Here is a 25971-nt window from a genome sequence, read left to right as displayed (position 1 = left end):
GGGCCGCAGTTCGCGCGTGCGCAGGCGCACTAAGCTGTGAGGAGCTCCGGACAAATGAACTCCCTCAAGAAGGTGCACAGAGTGGTGGCGAGTCCTTTATTTTAATGCCAGACTTCAACTTCCTAAGTTTTCTCTTCCATCCCTGTCTGTGAAGAATCCGGGGAGTGTGTGAGTGCAAATATTAGTTTTACCTGCCTGCGGTTGCCACTCTGCAACGCTTCCCTCTTGGTAAATCCAATGTCAAAACTTAGCAGTAAAAGTAGCTCTCAGAAGTGCAGATTTGGCCCCAACGGCCCAAACTATGCTCGTTTTTGCTCTTGCCTTATCCGCACTCGGACGCTACAAGCTTGTTGGAGCTGGTATTTAGAAGCGGTTTCTGAGAACTACTGGTCACGTTCCGTCTGGGCTCCCAGCAACGTGTCCAGCTGTTTTCTGCGCCTAGTTACCGTGTCTGCACGATCTGATTAACCCAGATGTTAAAGCGCTGGTCCCAAGAGAGAAGAAACTATGTGTGGAATTTACCCCTGGGTGGACCTCTCAGTTGCTTGACCTGATGTCCTGGGAATCCTAGGCTCCAAAGTTGGCAGCCTCAGCTTTCCTCAGCCCAGTAGCCTGTGAAATGTTTAGGTTGGGGGTTGGGTCGCAACAGCTTAGGGCCAGATCTTCACTGCCAAAGCTAAGCTAAAAGCCAAGGCTATGGGAAGTGGGGAAAAAACTATTAACTATGACTGACCCTGATTGAATAGCTACATAATGTAAAGAAAATCCTTAAGTTACTTAGCATTATTTATTAGGAAGTGGAAATGGAAAAGTGGGATTGCCTCTTTAAAAGATCGATGAATAGAAAAAACAAAAGAATCTAAAAGTTTTTTGAGAGCTTAGATGGAGTGGAGCGCAGAGGAGTCCTGCACACATAGCTTCTCACTGTCTTTTCTGTCTTACTCTGTGTGGATTGGAAAGGGGAACTAACCAGCCTGAACAGATGAAACAGGGATGAAAGGAAGGAATCTGAGTTTGGCATAGTCATGTGAAAGGAAAATAAATCTCGGATCCCCAAACTCATTAAGCCAAAGGGAAAAGTTAAGCTGGGAACTGGGTCACGCAAAACTGCCTTGCCTCTTAGTTTTTAAATGAGATGGCTACCAGATGAAAAGCTACACACCTCGCTCATATTTTGCCCACAAGGAAATTCTCAGTGAGCACCAAGATCTTTACCCTAAAGTGTTTCTATTAAAATTTACCATGGCAATGTAAATGGATAGCTTCTGTTTTCAGGTGCAGTCACCCCTCTGCCCACCTGACTCAAATGCATATCTGATTGTTCCCCTGCCCCATTTGTCTATGTTATCTTACATAAAAATGCAGATTCAGATTCACTAAGCCAGACACAGGCATGAATGACTGTTTTCCCCCTGCTACCCTCTCACATGAAAACTGTATTTCTCAGTATCACACTCTTTCCCCTTTAAATTTGGAGCCCTCAAAATCATCTTCTGAGAAAGGCATAGACCTGTCTTCCCCGCGCGCGTCCTTAATTTTGGCAAATAAACGTCCTAAAGTGATTGAGACTTGTCTCAACATTTTTCTCAACTGATAGGCTTCACAATTTAAACTTGTGTTAATTATCTTCCTAAGAGATTATCAGGGGACGGAAAGGTCCCCTCCAAGGAGAAAGTCCAAATAAGAACCACTACTTATTAATATTTGTGGCCTCTTTTGTTTCTCGCTCTCTATGTCTCCCCTTACTTCCTCCTTCTTCCCACCTTCCTATCATACTGAGTACCCTCAAGAAGTTCCTAATTCACATTGCCTTCTTCCAATTCCAAGAGAACCCAGCAACTTTTCACTAAGCAAAGAACTGATCACACTCAAGTGTGAAGGTGATTTGCCTATCCAAAGGACACTGTATTTTAAAAAAAGTGTCTTGTTAACTTAAAATTCCTAATTGGTAGGGTGAAAGTGTGCTTGTGTGTGTATGTGTGAAAGAGAGAGAGAGAATGAGGAGATAATTTTGAACTGGGGCTTTGAAGTGCTCCTTGATCATCTTGATCATCTTTCTAAGTACAATTTATCTTTCCCATAGTCTGCCAAAGATTAAAAGCCACAGAATCATAGTGTATGCACACAGTGGGATCTTAACAAAAGGTTTTTATTGAAGAGCTATCACATATTGAATGTTTATCAAGTTCTTTCCTATGCTCTAATTCTCCCCTGTAAGGTAAATATTTGTTATCCTAATGTTATAGAAGAAAATCAACTATGGGGAAGTTAAGAAATGTTTTCAAGATCACATGACTAGCATTGAAATTCAGGCCTGCTTAACCCCATACCCTCTCTTTCTACTACTACCATCCTATATTATGAATGTTTGTAATCATCTCCGTCACTGCAAATTATGTGCTGTTATCCACTGTCACTTCCCCTCAACTGTCACCTTTACCAGTTAAACAAAAACTCACAGTTTGGGAAACAACCTAGAGGATTTGAAAGGCACTGGTCCCTTTCCTGCTCTTTTATCACCTCTTAAAATTATTCTACTTTTCTCTTCTACATAGTTTTTTTTTCCTTCGTCCAGCCTAGGTCATCATTATACTCTTAGAGGAAGATCTAATGTTCTACTTTAGAAAAATATACATATATTTATCTCTACATTAGAAACCTGTGAAAAACCCTTATTGACTCTTAAATCCATGGTTTAAAAAAATTTTTTTTAAAGTTATGAGGCAAACCACTTTGGGCCATTTAAAAAAATATCAATGTGCTTCCATAATTCAGCATACTATAAAATCTTTCATAGAATTACTGTTTTATGTGAAACATCTGCAGTAGTTGGGAACTTTTTTTTTCTTAGTAATTTAAGCCTGTAGTTGACTATTAGACGTTTTCACCCAGATTTTGTTTATGACTTAGTATTTCTAGACCAATCATTATATTTTTATTTTGATTCATTTTGGATTCCCATTCCCTATGAATTAACGTCTACAATCCCTCTCTACAATCCCAATTTGCACTGGCCTTACAAATTTACTTCCCACTTTTCCCCTCAGGGCACCCTATATTCCACCTTGAAAGTAACCTTTGTTCCCTACATACTCTAGGAACTTTCTCGTTTGCTACCTTAACTCATACTAACTTCTCTGTTTAAAATGTCGCTTCCTTCCATCCCTGCTTCCATTAGTGCTGCCTATCTTTAAAGTCCAGCTTAAATGTTATCTCAAACTTGAAACCATGTAAACTTGAAACCATGTTAATTTAAACATGTATCTTTTTTGTTGAACTCTGGAAGGATTCATCTTTATACTCCTTCTTTGTCCTTTTAAAGGTCCTCTGCACATAGTAGGCACTCATATATTAATGATAAGCTAGGTGAGTCAAATGTAAAGTATGTCAGCTATTTTAACATTATTACAGACATTTCCAGACATTTCTTAAGGCACTTATATTTTTATTGACTGTATTTCACGTAATAATGGTAGTTTAGAAACTGCTGTAGTTATATATTTATTTTTATTTTTTTCCAAATAAGCAAAATATTGAGAAAAATACCAGGGCTTTTAGCTGTTTTGCTTTAAATACTAATTTTATACTTATTTATTGGCTGTTTAAAATAGAAATCTTTATATCAGTAACTTTATATCAGTATAAATCTTTATATCAGTAACTTTAATTATATCTATTTTTCCTACAATGTCTTATTTGTATTTATCTCTCCAGAAGGGGAAAAAAAGTATTGTTACCTCCAAAAGTTTTTAATTTGTTGCTCTTGAGACACTTCCAGTGTCTCAAGAAGAGAACTGGGCTAGAAGTCAAGCATCCTGGATTGTAGCTCTTACTCTTCAATTGTTTTTACTGTAACTTTTGGCAGTACTCAGTCTCTTTGGAACCCAATTTATTTTACTGAAGAATTGAGGGAATTGAATTCAATAATTAAATTTCTAACTAAAAATTGTGCTGCAGTAATATTTTTTAAATGTTTAAACAACACCTATAATCTCATCCTAACATATTTGTTTTCAATTTTGCATGCTATCTTTCAAGTCTGATTTTTCTAAGACCCATTTCAGAGGTGAAAGACTGATTCAAAGTTTCTTGCTTGTGGACCAAGAATTGGCAGACCTCAAATATGGTCTTTCCTGGATGGATTCTACCAACTTGAAATAAGTCCCAGACCGCAATAAAGCTAACTATTTTTCATTCCAAATTATAAATAAGATTATTTGTCCTGCTCTCTCATTTGACCATCCTTATGAGGTCCTAGTAATATTATGATACTTGATATTAATAAATTATAGTTATTCAAGTAATATTAAGTATAGATACTTGATATTATAAAAATGCCTGGCTTGAAGCTAGAAAACTGGATCAGACAAAACAAGGGACAAGAGCTCATTTTAACATGATCATGATTATTCAGCCTTGGAAAAATAACTGGTTTGGTAGAGTTGACTGATGGATAATCTTTGGGGTACATTTATTTATGTTATTTATGTTATTCAGCTCTACTGAATGATATGGTTCATGGACCTCATTGGTGAGTTGAATTACTATCTTTCCTCTTATAATAATATAAAAGAAATGGTTTGTATGACATAAAATGGAATTATGGGCTCCTGAAAGATGGAAATCTTGTTTTAATACCCTCTGCTTAGCATGTGACCCTTAAACAGTCGGGGCTGTATACATTTTCTTGTTTTCATCTTGTATTTTATTTTGGAAGGCTTACTTTCCTGCAACACAAACCTAATCTTTTTGTTATTCCGTATAAAGCACTTTGGGAACCTCTCCCACCATTGCTTCTTTCCATGTCTTCTACCTCTTCCACCAGTAAAGGCAGAGACTTACTACCTTTTATTTGTCTTTGTGCTCCTGGAACACAGCATAACAAGTGGCACATACTCATATTTTTAGTATGCAAAAATTAATGGTTATTAATTTTTCTTTAATTCAGAGTTTTTAACTTGTCTGTAACTGACATTCTAAAATTAGGAAGTCACATTCTGTTTTATAATGTTATTAAAAACTTAAAAAGAAGGTTACTCTTAAGGTAAGTTTGTATAAGGCTATTTCAATATTTGAGATAGCCATTCTTAGGTAAGAAAATGGTAATTTAAAATACATCTTCCCCAGGAAAAGTTCTTAAAATGTTTTAGAATAACACATAATGGCAATTAGTTTTATCATACATGGTTTGGAAAGTGAACTTTACAAAATAAGAAGCCAGAGCTCCAATTATGAATATCTAGTGATAAACGCAATTGTTTATTTAGACAGAATGTGCAAACCTCAGATTATGCAAAGGTTCCCATGTGACCTCCACCAGCAAAGCTAAGTGGATGACTGGGAGGATTAGTTAGCTAATATAGACAAAAGGGTAAAAGGGAAAATGGTTTTTTTTGTTTGTTTTATTTGTTTGTTTTAAGGAACTTGTACTCGCTCACTATCTAAATTTCTCATGATGGAAAATGCTTACTTGCAGTTGTCACAAAATAATACAAAACCTCCTACCAAATAAAATCCTATCAACAGAAGTAAGTGTGTGTGTGTGTGTGTGTGTGTGTGTGTGAGTGTGTGTATTTCTGTTTGCATGTATTCTTATACAGCATAAGATCATTTCACCAAAAATATTATAAGTAAAATGTGTTACACAGATATTTTTAAGGATTGGCCAGTACCCTTGTATTTCTAGACTTTAGTATTTGGTAAAATAAAAGTCTAATTAATAAAATAATTTTGAAAGTACATTTAATTTGTAGTAAGGATATATGATTTATAACAAAATATATAAACCATCTTAACTATTGATGTTTTAAAGTGATTTAGGTGCTATATTTAAATGTAAGAATTTGCATTTATTTTAGGAGATCTCATATAATTCATACAAAAAGAGTATGTGTATCCACTCCTTTGCATATTTGAATTACAATGATTTTTCAGTTCAGATCTCTTACTTATCTTATTAATAGGGATCTCCTGTTTGGATAAAACTGATTTTTTTTAACACATAAAGTGAATTCTTAACACCAACCAGCATATGCATTTTAATTTCCTTCTAAAACTTAGTTGACTTTTTTATCTTCCTTTTAAATCATGAGAAAGTTTTGATTAAAATTAGTCTCCTTCCTATATACACAACCCTGGAGCTTACCACCAACATGACAAAAAGTTAAGAGTTTGCCAAAGCTAAAGTCATTAATCCTGTGCAACTGGAGCATTATTTGATTACTTTATTGTCACCTTTCTCCTGAAGCTCTCTTCTAAAGATGGAGCATTTGGAGGGAGCTCTGTTTTTGGGATCTGGTGAGGCTGTTGGTGCCAGAGGAGCAGTTATCCCCTAAATCAGATATAAACTTGGCACTTGAAGAGAACTAAGAGGAACAATATTATATCTCTGTATCTACATGGGGTTCACATACTAGCCTCTTCGAAATCTTATGACACAATTTTTAAGAGTCCAAAGAAATAGAAAATTACCATGTAGCTACACTGTATATTATTGATTGTAATTTTCAGATGCACATTTTCCTAATTTCGACATCTCTGAAACTAGGAACTATCTAACAGTCTAGCAATTATAATTGGATTAGGAGTGGCTTGTCTTTTTTAGTGGTACATAAAATAGTGGTGCATCTTTCAATTGATGATGTCTTCCATTCCATTATTTATAAATTTGGGTAGACAGAAATATTTCAGGCGGAGGTATAATAAAATCAGGCGGAGGTATAATAAAATCAGGCAGAGGTATATAATAAAGGGACAATCTGATCCCTTAAGTAGTTTCTGAGTTTGTCAATAGTCAATTCTTTTGTGATTCATTCAATTAAAAAGTGCCTATTATTTCTAGGTATTATGGTTAAAGATCCTACCCTCACAGAGCATACAGCAAGCTGGAAAGACAGGCAATTAGATAGTTAATTATAATACCATGGTGCATTATATAATAGACGCAAAGGTGCTGGGATACACATGTCCTAAGGTAGGGTCCAGTCTACTTCAGAGTGTCTCTTGGAAATGATGTTTTTTCAGGGATTGAGATCAGTAGCAGTGGTAGTAACTACTTATGCTAAGTCCCCAAGGAGACTTTAGAGTAGCTGGCATAATAAAGGAGCTGAAAGAAGCTCATTAATCTTGAAGATAGAAATATATGCAGTCATTTGCATCTCTTGATACTCTACTGTACTTGCTTTGAGGGCGAATACAATTCTCCAGTCACAGACTGCTCTGAATAGGCAATCTACTCTGACTTTAGCACTGTGGCAACAGTTTCAAAATATCTTTCATCGCAGTTTCTTAACATGAATTTGAGTACACTATTTTGTATTTCACACAACAGAAGAGTAGTGTAGGTAAAGAATAGCATTTTAGTCCCCAACTTTTCTAAATATATTTTAAACATGAGCTACTTTATTCTACTAAAATATGTTAAGAGGTGTGGAAATTCAGCAAGTTCTAAATCTAGTGGGAAGTTTATTGGGTTGGAAGTGGAGGAACACGTTAGAGGAGCATCTATCTACTGAAGTCAGAACATCAGTGATAAGCTGTGGCCCAAGAGCTCATGCTTCAAAATAGCTGGATAAGTGTTATGACAGGAGGGAAGAGAAATAGTTAAACTAGTATAGCATATGTATATGTCTCATGGTTACTCTCATTGCCTGTTTACTAAACAAACAAAAATCCCGTGAATTCATTGCTGCCTTTACAAACATCACAATGAGTAAGACAATTTTCACCATCTTCAGCAATTCCTGACAATACATTGTCTGCCATTGGGAGTCATTCTTTGTTTTAAAAAGGTGGCTGACTTTCTCCCCATATTCAGCCATCTCCCATCTCCTCACTGAATTTCATTTTGAATAGGAAATGTTGCCTGTGAAAAAAGTCACAAAAGAAGATCTTTGCTAGGCCAACCAAAATGTTTCCAGGGAAGAGAGACATATAGTTTAATTAGGGGTAATTCTATATTTATATTCCTAATAACGAGAAATAGTAGTCTTACTTGAGTTACACTTAATGCTGTACACCTAAAAATCATGGAAATAAAAGACTGACTTGTATCATTAATTAGGTCTTTATCCAACTCTTTTAGACAATTATGTTTGGATTTCACATTTAGAGGAGTGAGCAAGAGAGAATGAACTTATCTTTAGGCAGCCTATATAGCATATTATTTTAGAGCATTTAATTTGAGGTCAGAGATATGAATTGAGTAGATTTGTCATTAGTTCTTCAACTTTGGACAAATGAAATTAACTTCGTAATACTGTATTTTGATTTCTTCATCTCTAAAATATTTTTTTTTTTTTTTTTGAGACGGAGTCTCGCTCTGTCGCCCAGGCTGGAGTGCAGTGGCGCAGTCTCGGCTCACTGCAAGCTCCGCCTCCCGGGTTCACGCCATTCTCCTGCCTCAGCCTCTCCGAGTAGCTGGGACTACAGGCGCCCGCCACCACGCCCGGCTAAGTTTTTGTATTTTTAGTAGAGACGGGGTTTCACCGTGGTCTCGATCTCCTGACCTCGTGATCCACCCGCCTCGGCCTCCCAAAGTGCTGGGATTACAAGCGTGAGCCACCACGCCCGGCCTAAAATATTGATAATAGTCAAAAAGTTTTAATTTTTTTCTCTTCTTTTTTTCAAAGCTAATTAACTGAAGCTGAGGGAGTGAAAAAAGAACAAAGAAATCTGTGACTGCTTGTGATCAATTAGTAAACTTGATTTTTTAGATTAAAATGAAATAATACATGCAAAGCCCTTGGCACAGTGCCTTGCACATAATACATTTCGGGGTTAAGTTGTGCTAGTTATTCTGTTATTGATTGTCTTGCCCTTTGTCCTCTGGAAGGGTGGATCTTGCCATTTGGGTATGGTCAATGGGAAGGCTGAGCAAGACATCAGAGGGTGGGAGGAAAGGAGGTATATTTATTTTCCTTACTCCTTCTCTGCTGGGCTTCAATTTTGTCACTAGCTGCATTCCTTTTTATGACCACAACTCCAGTCTAATGGCCACCCTCCCATAGCTAGAGTTCATAATCAAACTAACACTGCCACCTCCTCAGGCCTAGGAATGGTCATGGTTTTTCTTCTCACCTTGCTTCAGGTTCTTTTTTCCCCACTGTTGCTTGCGCTAGATGCTCCACCCTCTTTTCTTGTTCCTTTAAGGCCTCTTTAAACTGTCACTTTATGAAACTGTCTTCAGTTAAATCCTTTATATGTGGCATTAGTTTATGCTGAGACTTTGACATACATAAGATAACAATCCTTTGGACATAAGGAAGGACATCTTTTTGATGAATCATTTTAGTAAACGTTGTAAGGAGCTAATATAAGACATTCTAAATCAAATGGAAAGTTTACTGGGATGCTGGTGGCTTGTTGTTCTGATGTAAACCTGGCTTTGAAGGCTGTAGAGAGTTTATTTAGATGTCAGAGGGTGGTAAGATGGAAAGGTGGAGTTCTTTTCTCAATGCATAAAACAAGATCATATCTTCAGTGGCAAAATGAACATGAGGATTATGGAGAAAGCAAAGAAAAGTGATTGGCTATAATGGACAGTTTATGCTTATGGGTTGTGGTAGGCAGAATAATGGTCTCCCAAAGATATCCATGACCTAATGCCTGGAACCTGTGACTATGTTATCTTAGATGGTAAAAGGGACTTGGAAGATGTAATTAAATTAAAGATCTTGAGATGAGGAGATTATTCTGGTAGGCACATTGTAATTACAAGGATCCTTAGGAAGGTAGTAGGGTCAGAGTCTGAGAAGGAGATGTGATGATAAAGCAGAGTCACGGGGGAAGATCTGAAGATTCTACCCTGCTGGGTTGAAGATGGAGAAAGGGGCCACAGGCCAAGAATGCAGGTGGTGGCCAGAGGATGGTGAAAACAAGGAAACTGATTTTCCCCTAGAACCTCCAGAAGAAATGCAGCCCTGGTGACATCTTGATTCTAGCCCAGTGATACTTCGGACCTATAGAACTGTGCAGTAGTGAATTTATGTTGTTTTAAGCTGGTGATCTGTGGCAAGTTGTTACAACAGCAATAAGAAACTGACATAGGAGTAGTAGGAGATAGAGAGAGGGTGTTGGATTAGGGCAGTCAGTGGAGAATTTTGGATTTTATCTTAAAGGCAACAAAGAACCACCAAAGATTTTTGACTAAAAACAGATATAATGAAAATGATGTATTAGGAGGGTAGACTGGAAGTTGGGTTCAGATTGAAGACAGAAAGGTAAGCTCTACAGTAGTGTTCATGGATAAGTATGGTGATGAGTCCCCAGGTTACAAATGGACTCTGAATTGATAAGAAGTTTCCAAATCCGAAAGAGATTACTAAAGAAGAGCCTACAGAATATAATGACTGATGGGGAATCAGCAAAGGAAAGCAGTCCAATTTCAGATCCCTCGTGTTGCGAAATGGGCATAAATATAGCGCACACAAGGGTTCCAAATATTTTCTTTTAAGTCTCTTCCTGGATTCACCAATGTATATTTCACCAACATATATATGAAATTGTAACTTGTTAAACTTCTCTGTTACTTCAAGTTTCACTCTTGTCTTTTTAGAGGATACGCAAACCTCATTTCATCATTTCTACTCTAGAGACTGCTTATTTGGTAGAATGAAAAAGGTACAACTTGGATAGTAAACTACTGTATTCAGATTTTGCACAAAAACAAAATACAATCTAAAAAAATTTGAATTGGAGAAGAATCATAGGTCAAATATGTGTAAAGAGTAGTGGCAGTAGCTGGTAAATTAAACCACTCACTGGCTATAATGCTGTTCGGCAGTTACCACTGTTTGGATTATTGGACATTTCCTGAGTAGTGGGAAATGTTTGGATGAAAAGCCAGTAGCTCATTATTAACTCTCTTTACATCACCTCCCTTCTGAAAAAAGCTCTGCTTACTGATAATCAACTTCTAAATGATCTTCATAAAAGTTAACAATGCTTGGCCATCTAAGGCAGGTCTAAACTGGCTGGCTGTACCCTGATTTTAATGGTAAAAATACTAAATTAACTAGTGCTAATAACCATGCCAGCAGTAAAAACACTGAACAATTGAATATCAATGATATGTTAAAGCCAGCTGTTAATTAACCCATTAATAAGGTGCTTTTCTTTCACACAGAGATTCTATCGACACACTTTCCCCCCACGTTTTTCCATTTTTCACCATTTCAGCTTCTCCCCACCCCAATCAGTAACTGGTAAAAAAGATCTGACCATGAGTTCATTATTGGGAAAATCTTAGAAAATGCTATATTTCAACCTTTTTCTAAATTGGATACAACTTTGCATTTCCACTATGTTTTTAAGCCCCCTCCTTAAAAATACACATTTATGTACAAATAACAATACTATATTTTGCAACTTAAAAGTAGACTGCACTGTGATATTGACAGAGAAAATGTTCGCCATTCTTTTCTACGTTTCAAAATATCCCTCCTCTTGGGTGCTGACATAGAAACATCATTTTGGAACAAGTGGCAGTTTCGTCTTGCATCCCTGCCTTTTCTTGTTCTGCATGGGAAAAAAGCCTGAATAGTAGACAGCAAGAAAATTCAGTAATGTCCACTCTGGAACAACCCGAGGGTAGGAATTTTGCATATATATCAGGCGCCCTATAAGCATCACCCTCCCATCCCATGCCATACAAAAGGGTGGAGGGGAGGAAATATTCAGCAAAGTCCTAATATACATTGTGTATTGTAAAAACAACTTTAGTTTTAAAAGTGAATTCTACCTTGTAAGGTTTTCAGTGCTGCCTCACTCCTACTCCTAGGGTGAAGGACTTTGGAGAGACACTAAAACTAATTAACATCAAAACCAGAACGCGAAACTCCTGTCTGCCCCGTAGCCTGGCCTGAGTACCTGGAGTGCCAGAAAGTGGATGGGTGCTCTCTCCTCCTATCTGGCCCGTGGCTCTGAGAACCTCCCTCCCCGCTCCAAGCCCCAAGCCCGCGAGCAGGAGATGCTCAGAGAAAAGCGAGTCGCTCACCAGTGAGGAGCCAGCAGCAGGCGACAGCGACCCCTGGGCGGGCGCGGGGCCGAGGGGCCATGGCCGGAGCGGCCTCAGCGCCGGGGGGCCGCGCTGGTTCGCAGGGCAGGACCGGGCGCGGGAGCTGCGCGCTCTGGCTGGGCCACTTAGCCCGCTGCCGCGGTTCCCAGTCCTCTGCCCCAGTGGCAGCGGCGCCCAGGAGCGGCAGAGGAGTGATTTCCTGTGTTTTCGTCGAATGCCTCTAAATGCGCTCCACGCTTTTCACATCCCAGACGGATTGCCACATCGCCCGCCCCTTCGCGCTCTCGGTCTCTGAAATCTCACTGGCAGCTTCCCAGGCTCTGTCCGAGACATGGACAAATAAAGCCAGCTTCGCGGGTCCGTGTTTAGGCTAAAGTCCACGGGCTGTAGAAGCGAACCTTAAAGGGACATCTGCCTTTCATTGATAGGGTGATCTCGTTCTCCGGGCCAAATCCCCTAAGGTGGTAGGAAGGCGGGTAAGGGCTGGACCTTCGGGAGGGTGTCGCCAGCCCAGTGGCTCCGCCTTCACACCCCTTACTTCTCCCGGCCTGGGCAGGGAGGGCGCTTTGACAGTGCCTGAGCGCCCTTAACGGGAGGCAGCTTTCTCGGGTCCATTGCGCAGAGGCATTAGGCCGTCTGTGAAAATGCGAGGATCTGGAATCCCCCCTTCCATCCCCTGCGGACACTTGAAATTCACCGTGAAGTCGTTTTGCACGAAAGGGGGCGTCGCCACCACCCCGACAGGCTCCACCGAGGGCTTTGCTTTCGCTTAAAGGTGGTGGTGGGGGGGTGCTTCGTTTATGGTAATTCGTGGTCAAAGGGTGGTTGCAGATAAGCTTTTCTTTGAGATAACTATGATAAGGGGAGAAAAGGAGAAGCAAGACGGAGGAAAAACAGTAAGAAGGAGAGCGAGAAGGGACGAGAGGAAGAAAAGCAGCCTCCTTGGAAATGGAATGTGTGTGGGCTATTTTGTTTAAGTGAATTAGGATGTTTGTACGCTGGTAATTGAATCTAATAAAGAAGTCGGGGCACTACTTTATTTTTTTCTTGCTTGAAACTTTTACGAGTAAAAATGCATTAAGAGTCCAGAAGTGCTTAGGAACTTGCAATGCTTCCCTTTCCTGGTGAGTTGAACAACCTCGCTGAGTCAAAAGCCATATTCACGCTAGCTTCAACGAATGCTGGCTATTTTCAAAATAGCTGTGTCTTAGCGGTTTTGAGAGTTTCAAAGAACAGAAAGAATGAGTGGATTTGTGTTTAGAGGAATCTGAGGGAAACAGTTCAATTCAATTCACTTCAACTCAACAACTAATTGAGCATCTCTATCTAGCAGAACTAGGGCTAGGCAGGACAAGAGTGCCACCCAAAGGAGGGTTCGTTGAGCAGAACACAACACAGGTAGCACAGAACAGGTAACACGAAGGACAGGAAGGAAGAAGCCCACGGGGTTCACTGGATACACTGCCAGATAGAGGATCGCAGCAACTAAACGCTGGAGAAGACAAAAGTTGAAGAAGTTTAAGGAGGGTCAAAAATGGGGTGGGCAGACTCAAGGAGGTTGAAGGCCATCAGATCTCAGTATGTTGACCCATTAGTCAAGAAATTCCTTTTCTATTATGTATCTGAACTGATTCACTATTTAGTAAATACATTAAAAATCTTGTTCTCCCCTGTTTTTAGTTTTTATGTCATTTCTCAGTTCTGTCTTCAAATTTACACAAGTCGGTCTCTAGAAAAATTGGATTATGTTGGGTCACAGTTCAATCCCATTGGACTTTACTTAAGTTCCTTTGTTTGTGTTCAATGCTCTCATACCCTGCCAAGGAACTCATTTCCTGTGTACATCTCGTTTCCCTGTCGGTAGTATCAGTTATGTCTTATGCCTCTCAGTATGTGCTTTTGAGCACAAAGCACTGTCTGTGCTTTGAACAGTAACCAATAGATATTGATTAATTCGTAGACATTTAAAAATCATAATAAGTACTTTCCCAATGATATTTCTCCAAATTGCTTAGTTTTCAAAAATATATAGTAGTGTGTCTATATATACACAAACATATGTGTATGTATGTATGTGTACATATATATGTACAGCATATACATACATATGCAAATACATATATGGCATTTTAGCAAATTGCAATGTATTTCATTAGAAAAAACAAAAAGAAATTGTAAAATATTGAAATAAAGTAGGGTTAACATATACTATGTTCAAGGTTACAATTACTGGGAAATTTACCTTTCTTCTGGAGGCTAATACATAATTTCAATTTTAATATTTTTATTTCCTCTAGGACTTACAAATTATTGGTGATAACCGTCACTAACAGTGATATTGTTACAATTAATTTTCACAAGTTACAAATTTTATGTTTACATATTTACATATTTATGGATATTTTATATGTCTAGTCAATACAAATGTAGAGACTAAGAGATAACTATTGTTGGAGAATTAATTTTAGAATCAGTGCTTATTTTCTGAACTTCAATAAACCCAAATACAAGTATGTCAAGCCAGTTATTTTCTTAACCAATTTTATTCTGACTGACAGAAAGACATGTCGTTGAGTAAAGATTTAGAGAAGACAGAAGCTTGCCCAGAGTCGCAAACTAGTTATTGATATGAGACACTTGATGACAAATGTTTCAGCTCTAGACTTTATACTACATATTTTCTATTTTAAATGAGACTTGATTTGATCAAATCTCTTTAAGGGTTTGGAAGCATGAGTAGGAGCATGAACCTTATTGTGAACTGCACACGCTTCTTATGAGAATCTAATGCCTGATGATCTGTCACTATCTCCCATTATCCCCAGATGAAAACGTCTAGTTGCAGGAAAACAGGCTCAGGGCTCCCACTGATTCTACATTATGGTGAGTTGTATAATTACTTCATTATATATTATAATGTAATTATAATAGGAATAAAGTGCACAATGAATGTAATGTGTTTGAATCATCTTGAAGCCATTCCCCCTACCCCTGGTCTGTGGAAAAAATGCCTTCCATGAAACGGGTCTCTGTGCCAAAACAGTTGGGAATGGCTGCACTGAAAGATTAGAGACTGAACTGATTAAGAATTTGGAAAGTGGATATCTATGAAATGAGGCAAGAGTAATTGAGATTATTAACCAATAATCTCAAAAAGAAAAACATATACTTAAAATCAAAGTATTCTTCTTGGAGTTAATCTAATACACTGAATAAAGTAACTAGAGTAAGTAAGGTTCTGGAGTTACACTGCTTGGACTCAAGTCCTGGAACCGCAATATAGTAGCTGTGTGATTTGGGAAATGTCATCAAGTTTATCTAAGCCTCAGTTTTCTCAAATGTAAAGTGGAAATGAAAATACTGTACTAATTCTGGTCTGAGGATTGCTGTGGGGATTAAATGAAGCGAGCCTCTGAGCATTTAGCACAATGCCTGGATTAAAGTAAGTGCTCGGTTAGTATGAATCATTCTTCTCTGTAAATAGAAGAATTGGTATTAAACAGACCATGGAAACAGGGCAGGCTCTGCGTGTGGTAGACCCTGTAGGAAGTGGTGAAATTTGATGGCCATCAGAAGAGGAATTTTAATGTCTGCCCAAAAATATCTCCATCAACTCCTATTATTATTTCTGGAATCCTCGCTTTAAAACTATTTACCTTGGATTAGGGAATTATCTTGAAGATAGTTCTATAAAATGGGTATGCATGAAGACAGCAGAACCCATTATAACGTTCACATGGATTTGCTTTTCAAATTGGCTGGCCATCAGAGTTTTTTTTTTTTTTTTTTTTTTTTAAATTTTTTTACAAGACAAGAACATTCCACTAAGAGGTTGGCAATAGAAGAGGGTCTAGAACTCCATGTCTAATGTATGCCAGGGTTCTCTTGCAGTAAGATTATAGGTTCTCAAAGCCACAGGATAAATAAGGTACTCCCACCTGGGTAGTGGGGGTGGTGCTGATTTTACTCATAAGTAAATAATTTAAAAATTGTTGTTTGCTTAAATAACAGATTTTTATAAGAAATATTTTTAAATCATGTTTTCTTTTTAAAAGTCAAATATGAGATTTTAAATACATTTTAAGGTAGCATCAAAGTATGGTTTTACCCCATCCCCATCCCCTCCACTCTCAGGTGTTAGGGGTAGGTGGAAGTGTATAGAACTGCTTCCGTTTTTACAAAGATTTTATGAAGATTTGGATTTTTAAGTTTTACTATGTAAGCACTTAGGGGAATATACCCCAAAACAGTGGGGCTAACTCATATGGAAAACTTAGTCTAGTTCAATAATTTTTAATTTTCTGGCATTATTGGGCTCCAGGGCTGTGTTCTGCAGAGGCAAAAATGGATAGAACAGTTGTTATTCCACTGCAAACCTGCTGTTCATTAATTTCTTTCACTTGTAACTAGGAATAGAAAATAAGTAGTTTTGTCCTCAATTGTAACATTGGCATATTTCATTTTAAGCCTATTAAATTAAGCAGTCTAGTGAAATTATCCTAATAGTTGTTGTTGATATACCTTGAGAACCTATGATTGCTTCCTCTCTGACCAAAATAAGGTCACAGTGATATGGAACTTAAACTTCACCATGAGCCAACCATTTGTTTTTTGTTATTACGTAATATTCCTGTGTGTTTTTTCACTTAAAATATAAAATAGGTGTTTCTCCCTCCCTATTTCCTGAACAAGCCTGTGCCAGAAACCTTGTCCAAAGACATTTGGGCAACTGGTACTTAAGAAAAAAAAAATAACTTGACTTCAGAATCCTGGTGAGGAACAGTTCTCAACACTATAGGAAACTTCCTTGGACTTACTGGCAGACTTCAACATGAGTGACACACCAGGGCTGCAGCAGGGGAGGGTGGACCAGGGTGGTGCCCTGGCAGGAATGTTCAATTCGTGGCATTCTATGACTCAGAATAACAACCACTGATGAGCAGTAACATTTTAGCTGCATTGCTGGGTCCCTTAATTTGAAATATGACTTAATTATATTTAAGCTGTTATGCAATTCTAGGATCATTTGAACAGGTTGATTTAATTATTTTCTTTTAACCAATTTGTAAAAAGTTAAATAAAGTAAGTGGGCTCTAAAATTGTAGAATTACAACAAAAAATGATTAATTCATATTTCAAACCAAGAAGACTGGCATTTCTTGTGGTAGGACTGGGTCACTGAACACGTGTGGGGAAATACCATTTGTCTTTAATACAAAATCAATGCATCAAGGGAAGGAAGTCTATTATTTGGCTCTGAAATAATAACACTTACATAGCTTGTTTTACAATAATGTGCCCGTTTTTTATCTTCTCTCCTAGATCATAATCTATACAATGATAGTCAATTGCTAATGTTTGTTCTCTGCAGCATCTGTGCTCATGTAATGCACTGAAACACTTATGAAGTTACTTCTATGCAGGGGGAAGTCTCTTAGATCCTGGGAAATCAGATATGTTGAAGTGCTAGGCCCTAACCTCAAGAATATTCACAGGCTATGTAGAGACAACATACATAGAATGATCTAATTGCATCTGATCCCTATAATAGAGAATAAATAAAGTCAAGGCTTTCAAATAGATGATAGCACTGAAATTTAACCTTGCAGGGAGTGGGCAGGGGATTTTATAGGTGGAGAAAAAGGTAATGGGCATTCCTTGCAGAGGTAACATGAAAATAGATGAAGTTACTGGAATAGAAGTTAACAAAAGTGAGTGAAGCTGAGACCAGATTGGAAAGGATCTTAGAAAGATACCAGGGAATTTGGGCTTCTTATAAGCATAGAATATTTTCACAGTTCTTACTGACATATACAAACATGTTTTTTATTCTGTTTTTTTCTCTCTTAATTGTTTTCTGAAGTGGCTTGATTTTTATCTTATTTTTGTAGTAGAAGGGATGAAATATATCACATGCAAGAAGTATACTGTGAAACTTTTATACAATGAAATTTAATGTAATGCCTTCTGTAAATAAATGTATTATTATTTATTGTAAATAAATAAAATTGTATGCATTACCAGAATAAAGCTGTAAAAGTGGACATTTGTCTCTGATGAGAAAGCATAGACTTGAAGAATAATCCTTGGTGATTCTTTTAAAACTGGAAGAAGATAAAAATGAAGCAACTTATAATGTACCCAAAAATGCTTTAAACACTTTAGTTGAACAACATATAATAGGTATTTAAACATTAGTAAATTTATGCCACCAATATTGGCCATTTTAAGTTTTTTAGGGGAAGGCAAAGTAAATTACTGGGATGGAGGGGCCATTAAATCATTTTCATCCAGGTCTTTGTTTTGTGGGGTAGGGACTGCTTTTAAAGGCTCTGCATGGTTGAAGGAGAACTCGGGACTCTTCATGAAAAATAGCCATGACTAGTTGATTGCTCCCCAGAAAAGAAAAGTGTAGGCAGCCAAGGGGATAGGGGCAGACTGGGAGTTAAAAACCAGTGAAGACACCAGGCTAAAGCAAGAATGAAGAGTCAAATGTGAGTTGAAGATGAAGCACTGTAGAGCAAGGTTTGGACCAGAAGCATTGGAAAGTTCAAAATTAAGGCTGTGAATATTAGGATCTGCTCAGGTCTTTGTTTTTGTTTTTTTTTCCTCCAATGTGGGCCCAGATATGCCACAGAGCAACAAGGGCAAGAGTTTTAAGACTCTACCGTGAAATTAGGGCTAAATATATCTGAGCTATAAAAAGTAATAGGATAGGTAATTGTAATATTAGCAAGGCTAATAGTAAAATGAGAATAATATTAATTAAACAATTACATGATTATACAGAAGGGAAATATCTTAAGGTCAGAAAAAGAAGAGGTATAAAAAAGGCAACTTTTTTAAGACTACATTTTTCTCTCAAGCTCCTAATATTAAGAGATAATTTAGTGTTCCCCCTCCTCTTTTTTTTCTGGAATTGATTAAAAACAAAATTAATTCCTGCTGAAAAGAAAAGAAAAATGGAGGATTACATGGCCAAAGAGTGAGTTTTCTTTTCTCCAGGAGCTACAGAATGTTACTGAACACTTTGGGATGAAAAAGAGTCTCATAAGGGATAGGAGAATGAAGAGAAATTGGTGGATCCTGTAATGGGGGATCTGGACTGAGAGTGACTGCAGAGAAGGCTGGAAAGAGCATCCAAACATGGCCCAAACCATACTTAAAGCGGCAGCATCATTTGGTAGCACCTGGTAGCTGTTCAGGTGCGCATTCAGTGCCTTCTTGCTACTCATGGGCCTATCAGTTGCTATTTGAAAAAGAAAAATATATCATTTATTTTAAGACCCAGTAACCTAAAGTCCACCATCAGCCATGGCCAGCTGTTGTGTTGACCTGGCTGTTGTCTGAGTCAATCCACATCTGACCATCCCTGAAGATAACATAACTCTCAACAGTGTACAGCACTTAAAACACCTTAAAAGTGGGCCCTAGACACCTGGCAAAGTGGTGGTGACGAAAAGAGGAAAGTAACTACTCCCTCCCAACCCACCTATGTTTGAAGGAGACTGACTGGAACCAGACTCAGTCTTCGTTTGACTTGGGACACAATGAAAGCATCTGTTATACATTTATAAAAAAATACATTGGATTGGCCGGGCGCCGTGGCCCATGCCTGTAATCCCAGCACTTTGGGAGGCCGAGGCAGGTGGATCATGAGGCCAGGAGACTGAGACCATCTTGACTAACACGGTGAAACCCTGTCTGTACTAGAAATACAAAAAATTAGCCAGGCATGGTGGCGGGCACCTGTAGTCCCAGCTACTTGGGAGGCTGAGGCAGGAGAATGGTGTGAACCCAAGAGGCAGAGCTTGCAGTGAGCCTAGATGGTGCCACTGCACTCCAGCCTGGGCGACAGAGCAAGACTCAGTATCAAAAAAAAAAAAAAACATTGGATTTAATTAGTCTAGGAATGATTATTAGTGCTTAGCAAAGTTAGGCATTAAAGTGCTTAGAAAAAAGGCCTGGAAAGTTACAAACAATGTGTACCTGGCATCTGACTACATCATAACTGGATATTTATATTAATGTTTTACAAGATCATATAATTTATTTTTACTATGACCCACACCTCTCATAAAAAAAAACCCAGGTCCAGGTGTGATGTCTCACCCTGTAATCCAAGCACTTTGGGAGGTTGAGGCTGGAGGATTGTTTGAACCAGGAATTTGATACTAGCCTAGGCAACATAGAGAGACCTCATCTCTACAAAATTTTTTTTAAAAAATAGCCAGATGTGGTGGCATACACCTGTAGTCTTAGCTACTCAGAAGGCTGAGACCAGAGGATTGCTTGAACCCAGGGGTTAGAAGTTACAGTAAGGTATGATCGCACCACTGCCCTCTAGCCTGGGTGATAGAGTGAGTCCCCATTGCTAAAAAACAGCAACAAAAACAAAGCAAAACAAAAAACTCAAATAGTATAAAATGTTTAAATATAAATTCAGTCTAACTAGAGTAGCAATATTTAGATTTTCCTTATTATATCCACAATACTTAGTTTTGAGATTGTTTTGTAGTTTATATCACCAGGAGTTAGGGGAAAGGAATTAGAATTTTCTACTTTGTGTTAATCAAAGTCAAGTCTTATGAATAAAAATGATACTTTAATTTCACTAAAATATTTTAATGAAAAACTTATCTTGTATGGACTATAATAGTGGGCATATTTGTGCAATATTACAACAAACAAGAGGGCAGAACTATTTCTGGAATTGTGGAGGAATAACCTCCAAAATTTTTTTCCTCTGTAAAAGCAATGAGAATATTGGCAAAAATGTTCAAAATCAACTTTTTCAGAACTCTGTAATTAATCAAAGACTTGCAGAAATTAACAAAGAAATCCAGCAAAACAGCGGAATCTTGAAAAACAGAAAACTCTGTGACATTTTAATTTGTTGAATTTCCATTTTCCCTCACTTCCTAGCTCTGTGGTAGCTCTGAAGGTGAATGGCCTTGGAACCATGAAAATCAGCAGTCTAGCAGCCACTGGAGGTGATAGAACAGTAAGTAGTCTGTCTAGCAGTCATTAGAGGTGACAAAGCAGCCATCTCTGGAGTTCCTGTAAAACCCCATCCTGAGAAAATTATTGCTATTTGACCTGTAGGGCAGGCAATTTCTTGAAAAGCTCCATTCTCAAGATTTGTCTTTATTTGGACTGTCTTAGAGCTAGCTCTATAAAAGCAGCTATATTTCAAGTCAAAAAAAAAAAAAAATCCATGGCAACTGTTTAACCTCACAGCAATCTAAGGCAGCAATACTAGTCAAGGTTGGTGACCAAGTAATCTGAAAGATGTCCATAGGGAACTTTAGAAAGGTTCTACATGTTCCAGAAGTCTAGAAGAACATGTACAAGTGTGGGTCTGTGCATACGGCCTGGAAAGACCTGAGATCCCAATCTCACCTCTGGCTGACCTTAAGGCTTTGTGCCATCAGGAAGCAATAGCTAAGGTAGAGTTGTGAAATGCCCACTGGCACATTGAAGATGAACTTGCAACACACAGAGAGAGCCCTTCAGCAAAGGCTAGGAGACTGATTGTTTCTTTAAGATATTAAAGAAAATCTCTATTTAATTATTAATTAACCATTAAGCTAATGAAGGAGAGACTTCAGTAGCCACAAAAAGACTTTATAGAATTCATCCAGGAAAGTCACTAAATAAACACAAATCATCATTATCATCATCATCAGCAGCAGCAGCAACAAGAACAGCAGACAACAATAAAAATAAACTCTAGGGTGAAGAATCTGATTTAGATTTTCCATATTATAATATTTTAAATTTCCAGTTCAACCAAAAAAATGCTGCAAAGAAATAGGAAAGTATAACCTAAACACAGTGGGGGAAAAACAGCAATAGAAACCATTTGTTAGGAATCCCAAATGTTGGATTTGTTAGAAAAAACTTTGTGAACTACCACACCTGGCCCACAATTTTCTAATATGTGTTAATGCTATGTGACAAAATGCCCTGATTCCTACTGCCAAAGGTTCAACTTAATGTATACACCCCAAAACCCATGCATTTTTGCTCCTTTTTGGTTTTTTGACGGTTGTTGAAGTAAAACAGCCCATCCTCTTCAAGCCCACCTATGTTGTTCCTTAGGCATTCTATCTTTGCTCAAATTGTTGAAGGATGGTGGTTTGTTTCATGGTTTTTGTATTTAAGACTAATGAACATTCTAACATGATAAAGGCAATTATTATTGTGTAGCCATGGTTTGCTGAAAAAGATATTTTAGAAATTGTATTTCATATCTTAAATAAAATTTGTTTCTAAATTTCAAAGCTGAGAAAGTCCCCAATCAAGTCAGCAAATTAAAAGTCAGTTTGGTTGTTTCCTAACATTTAAAACACGCACATGACTGTTAGTGTATACATACACACACACACATACCCTTCAGCACATAATCCCCACAATATGGCAATGGTCTATGCAGAAACACAAGATGAAGTTATTTTAAAATGTTCACCTATTTAGAATGAATCTTTGCAATATTTCTCTCTTTTTCTTCCTTTAGTGACTTTATATTACTGGTTCATAGGCTTCTAAGTAATATTATCTTTCACCATTGTTTGAAAAGATTTAGTCTCTTTCCAAATTTAAGAAGTTACCAAGTTCATAAGAAGTTATGAAGTTCATAAAGTCTCACAGAAAAAATAAGTATTATGTGCATGACATTTTATAATTAATTTAAAATTTGTTCCATTTATAGTTATATTTGAATTCAGCATTCCCATTAGGAAGGCTAGGTAGATAGCCTAGTTTTAAGAAATTCAGAGCAACATAATAAATAGAATTGCTATGACTGAAACCCAAATCTGGAAATTTTTTGTATATATATATTTTAAATTCTGTGTATCCACAATCTAGGAACATTTTAAAGATCATTTTTTAGATAATTTACACTACGCTGATATTTTAATTCTTGTCTGTTTGTAGTAAATATACACAAAATATCAAAATAAATCTCTAGGACACATCTGTTTCCTGTTCATTGTGCACATCATGTTATAAGCTTTTGGAATGAAAATCGACATTTGAAAACCTCAAGAAATGACAGTAGCAGCAGTGATGATGTTTTTCAGCTCTCACTGCTAATGTGGGAACTGATTATTTCAAAAGCTTTTATAAAATAACCTTGAACATATTCAGCTAGGAAATAAACCTTGAAATTATATGGTTACCAATAACAGTAAATTAGAGTTTCAACAAATAACTCAGTGATTTTCTTAAAAATGCTAAACATTTCATTCCTTAAATACTCGCCCAGATTGTTTTTTTAATTTTAAGATGCTGTCAAAAATTTATATGCATGTGTGTGCAACATATATACATATATTATTCTTTCTTTTAGGTAGCGCAGTTGGTTAAAGGACCAGAACGCATTCCTAAATAGGTGTACATTTTAAAATAATCTTATTTTATGAGCAGGTTGCCAACTTTTGATTGGGAATAGTTTGTTGAAGTTTGCCTTTTGATCTTAACTAGCTAAATTAAGATAGCTTAAATTAAGAAATTAGGAAATCTAAATTAATTTAGATTTTTTAACACCTTAAAAGATCTACTTTAAGGACTTGAAAATTAGAATTCTTTAGATGAGAAAACATGCCTAACATTACCTTATTTGAAATGGAATCTATTAATATTTAAACACATATCAGACATCAAGGACTAAAAAAATTATACTAAGGCAAAGATGAAATTATCTGTTTCCCTTCCTCTCTCTTCCTTCCCTTTCTCACTTCCTTCAAGGGAAAGTTTCTGCAGCCTTTGGCTCTTTTTTGTAGAAATCAAAATTCCCTCGCTAGGAATGAAGTCTCTCTGGTCACACACATAAACATTTGCATGTAAATATATATGTATGCATGCATGTATATATGTATTTACCTCCCACTCTGTCAGCCATGTCCCAGCAGGTATTAAAAGTTACAGCAGCAGGAGTTTGAGTAACATGAAATAAAGGAGATGTTTACTGAGGTGTAGACAGACAAGAGGAAACCAGCAAACCATCCTGAGTCACCAACTCTTTGCACCCCCAGACCTCAAGGTGCAAAGGAAGGAGCTAGCATTACCAGTGAGAATTAGAGTCTTGAAAGGGAGTGGGTGTCCAGTAGAAGCTGTCCTTGTGGAAGGGGCCAGCCAGTGGTTTGAGATGGGGGGAGGGTAAATTTGAGTATAGGGTTAGAGGGAGCTAGGGAGGGCATAAGAAATGTTAGACATCTTTCTTTTTCTGCCCTCCAATATCCTGCCAGTGGCTCCCACTGGCCTAAGCTTCCAGGGGGCAAGGGGATCCCATCTATATGGATCAGTCCTCCTGCAACAAAGAGCTGGGTGGAAAAGGGTCCAGAATGGACCTAGGGGGCAGTGGCAGCAAGTGGAAAATAACCAACCCCCGTTTCCAGTGCTTCATTTTCTCAGTTTGGCTGCCTACTGGCCAGGCAAACTAATCTCTCACAGCTCTGACTGTGTGCTTACGTAAGTGACCATTCCTTTATCTGGGGCTACAACATGAAAGCAGGCAAGGTCACCCTCTCTCCCGGCTTTCAAGCCCTAGACCTCATATTATGGGTACTGGTGCTTGGGGGTGTTTTCCAACACTTTCCTCTAAAGTCAGGCTCCCCACTTCCCAGAGTTAATTGACCAGGATGAGTCAAAGTCAGGACAGTAATCATCTTGAAGGAGAGATCCTGGGGGTTCTTATACAGAACTATGTATCGATTCACTTTCATGGAGACCAGTTATTCTCCGAGAATGACCCTTAACTCAGGTTATTTCCAGTTCTCTCCAGTAAATTCGATGAGATAAGGACTTTGGTTATCATATTGGTTCATACCTCACAGCTAGTAGAAATTCCCAGAGGTGCTAAGGTACTCTGTGCTCAAAACATCAGTGTATGTATTCCAGTGTGACAAGAATTCACAAGAAAGGCCCTTGTCCAAAACTCCAAAATATTATGTTTCTATAAAATGAAAAACTTTTTATACCAAACTCATTATTCAATCTTGATTAACACTAGAGGTTCAGAGCATATACACTTGTCAATGTATGTATATGAAATAAACTTTTTTGTATTACTTTTGTGTATTGCTGTTTCTCATTTTAAGAAAGAAACTATTTTGCTTCAAGATGATGGAATAGTCCTTAAAAATATGATCCTTTTGGTATCATGTAAACATGGGCTAACATGAAGATAATTTCATATTACTAAACATTGTTAAAGAATCTGATTTTGCCCATGCTTTGAAGGTTATTAGACTCACCTCTCTAAGAGATCAGGGAAAAACTATAGCTAACACATGGAAATTAGCTGCTACTTTCCACTGAATGACACCGTTGATCCAATGTACTGCTGTTAAGCAGAATTAAATTCTTCCAAAATGTGGAGAAAATTTTGACCAAAAAATTTGTGATTGCTATTACTACAGTATGCCCTTCTGTAGTTTTTCTCTTAGTCAAAAATACAGTGATTTTTGTTTTTGTTTGTTATTGTTTTTAAGATGGAGTCTCGCTTTGTCACCCAGGCTGGAGTGCAGTAGCGTGGTCTCGGCTCAGTGCAACCTCTGCCTCCCGAGTTCAAGCAATTCTCTTGCCTCAGTCTCCTGAGTAGCTGGGACTATAGGAGCCCACCACCATGTCTGGCTAATTTTTGTATTTTTAGTAGAGACGGGATTTTGCCATGTTGGCCAGGCTGGATGATAAAATTAAAGAAGAAAAGAATTCAATAAGAGTATGCTTAAAACATTCAAAACTTACAAAGGAGAGGAAATAAGCACATAAGAATGTTCTGCTTTAGAATGAGTGAATGAGCAGCCCTTGAGATTTTACTGCTTGATGGCTCAGGGTACTCAAAATTATCTTGTTTGTTAAAATGTATATAGAGAAAGATCATGAAATATCAGCTGAAATCTTGTCTTTAAATTCAGATTTTAACTGGATTGTTTATCAACCCAGTG

At 37.6% G+C, this 25971-nt stretch overlaps 1 protein-coding gene and 1 long non-coding RNA gene across 2 annotated transcripts in view; one reads left to right on the top strand and one right to left on the bottom strand.

Moving 5' to 3' along the window:
• The window catches only part of ITGA1 (integrin subunit alpha 1), a 170613-nt gene extending 158181 nt beyond the window's left edge, over window positions 1-12432 (bottom strand). Inside the window, exon 1 of the mRNA XM_032144683.2 lies at window positions 11996-12432. Coding sequence (XP_032000574.1) covers window positions 11996-12056 — 61 coding nt within the window. The 5' untranslated portion in view covers window positions 12057-12432. The remainder of the gene's footprint in view (window positions 1-11995) is intronic.
• On the top strand, window positions 32-25092 carry LOC131382383 (uncharacterized). Its single transcript, XR_009211816.1, has 3 exons — window positions 32-228; window positions 14842-14899; window positions 20942-25092. It is a non-coding gene; the product is annotated as an uncharacterized LOC131382383 (long non-coding RNA).
• The last annotated feature ends 879 nt before the right edge of the window (window positions 25093-25971 follow it).

The sequence above is a fragment of the Hylobates moloch genome, unplaced genomic scaffold, assembly GCF_009828535.3.
Source record: "Hylobates moloch isolate HMO894 unplaced genomic scaffold, HMol_V3 SCAFFOLD_23, whole genome shotgun sequence".
Taxonomy (NCBI): Eukaryota; Metazoa; Chordata; class Mammalia; order Primates; family Hylobatidae; genus Hylobates; species Hylobates moloch.
This window is presented reverse-complemented; position numbering and strand designations above follow the sequence as displayed.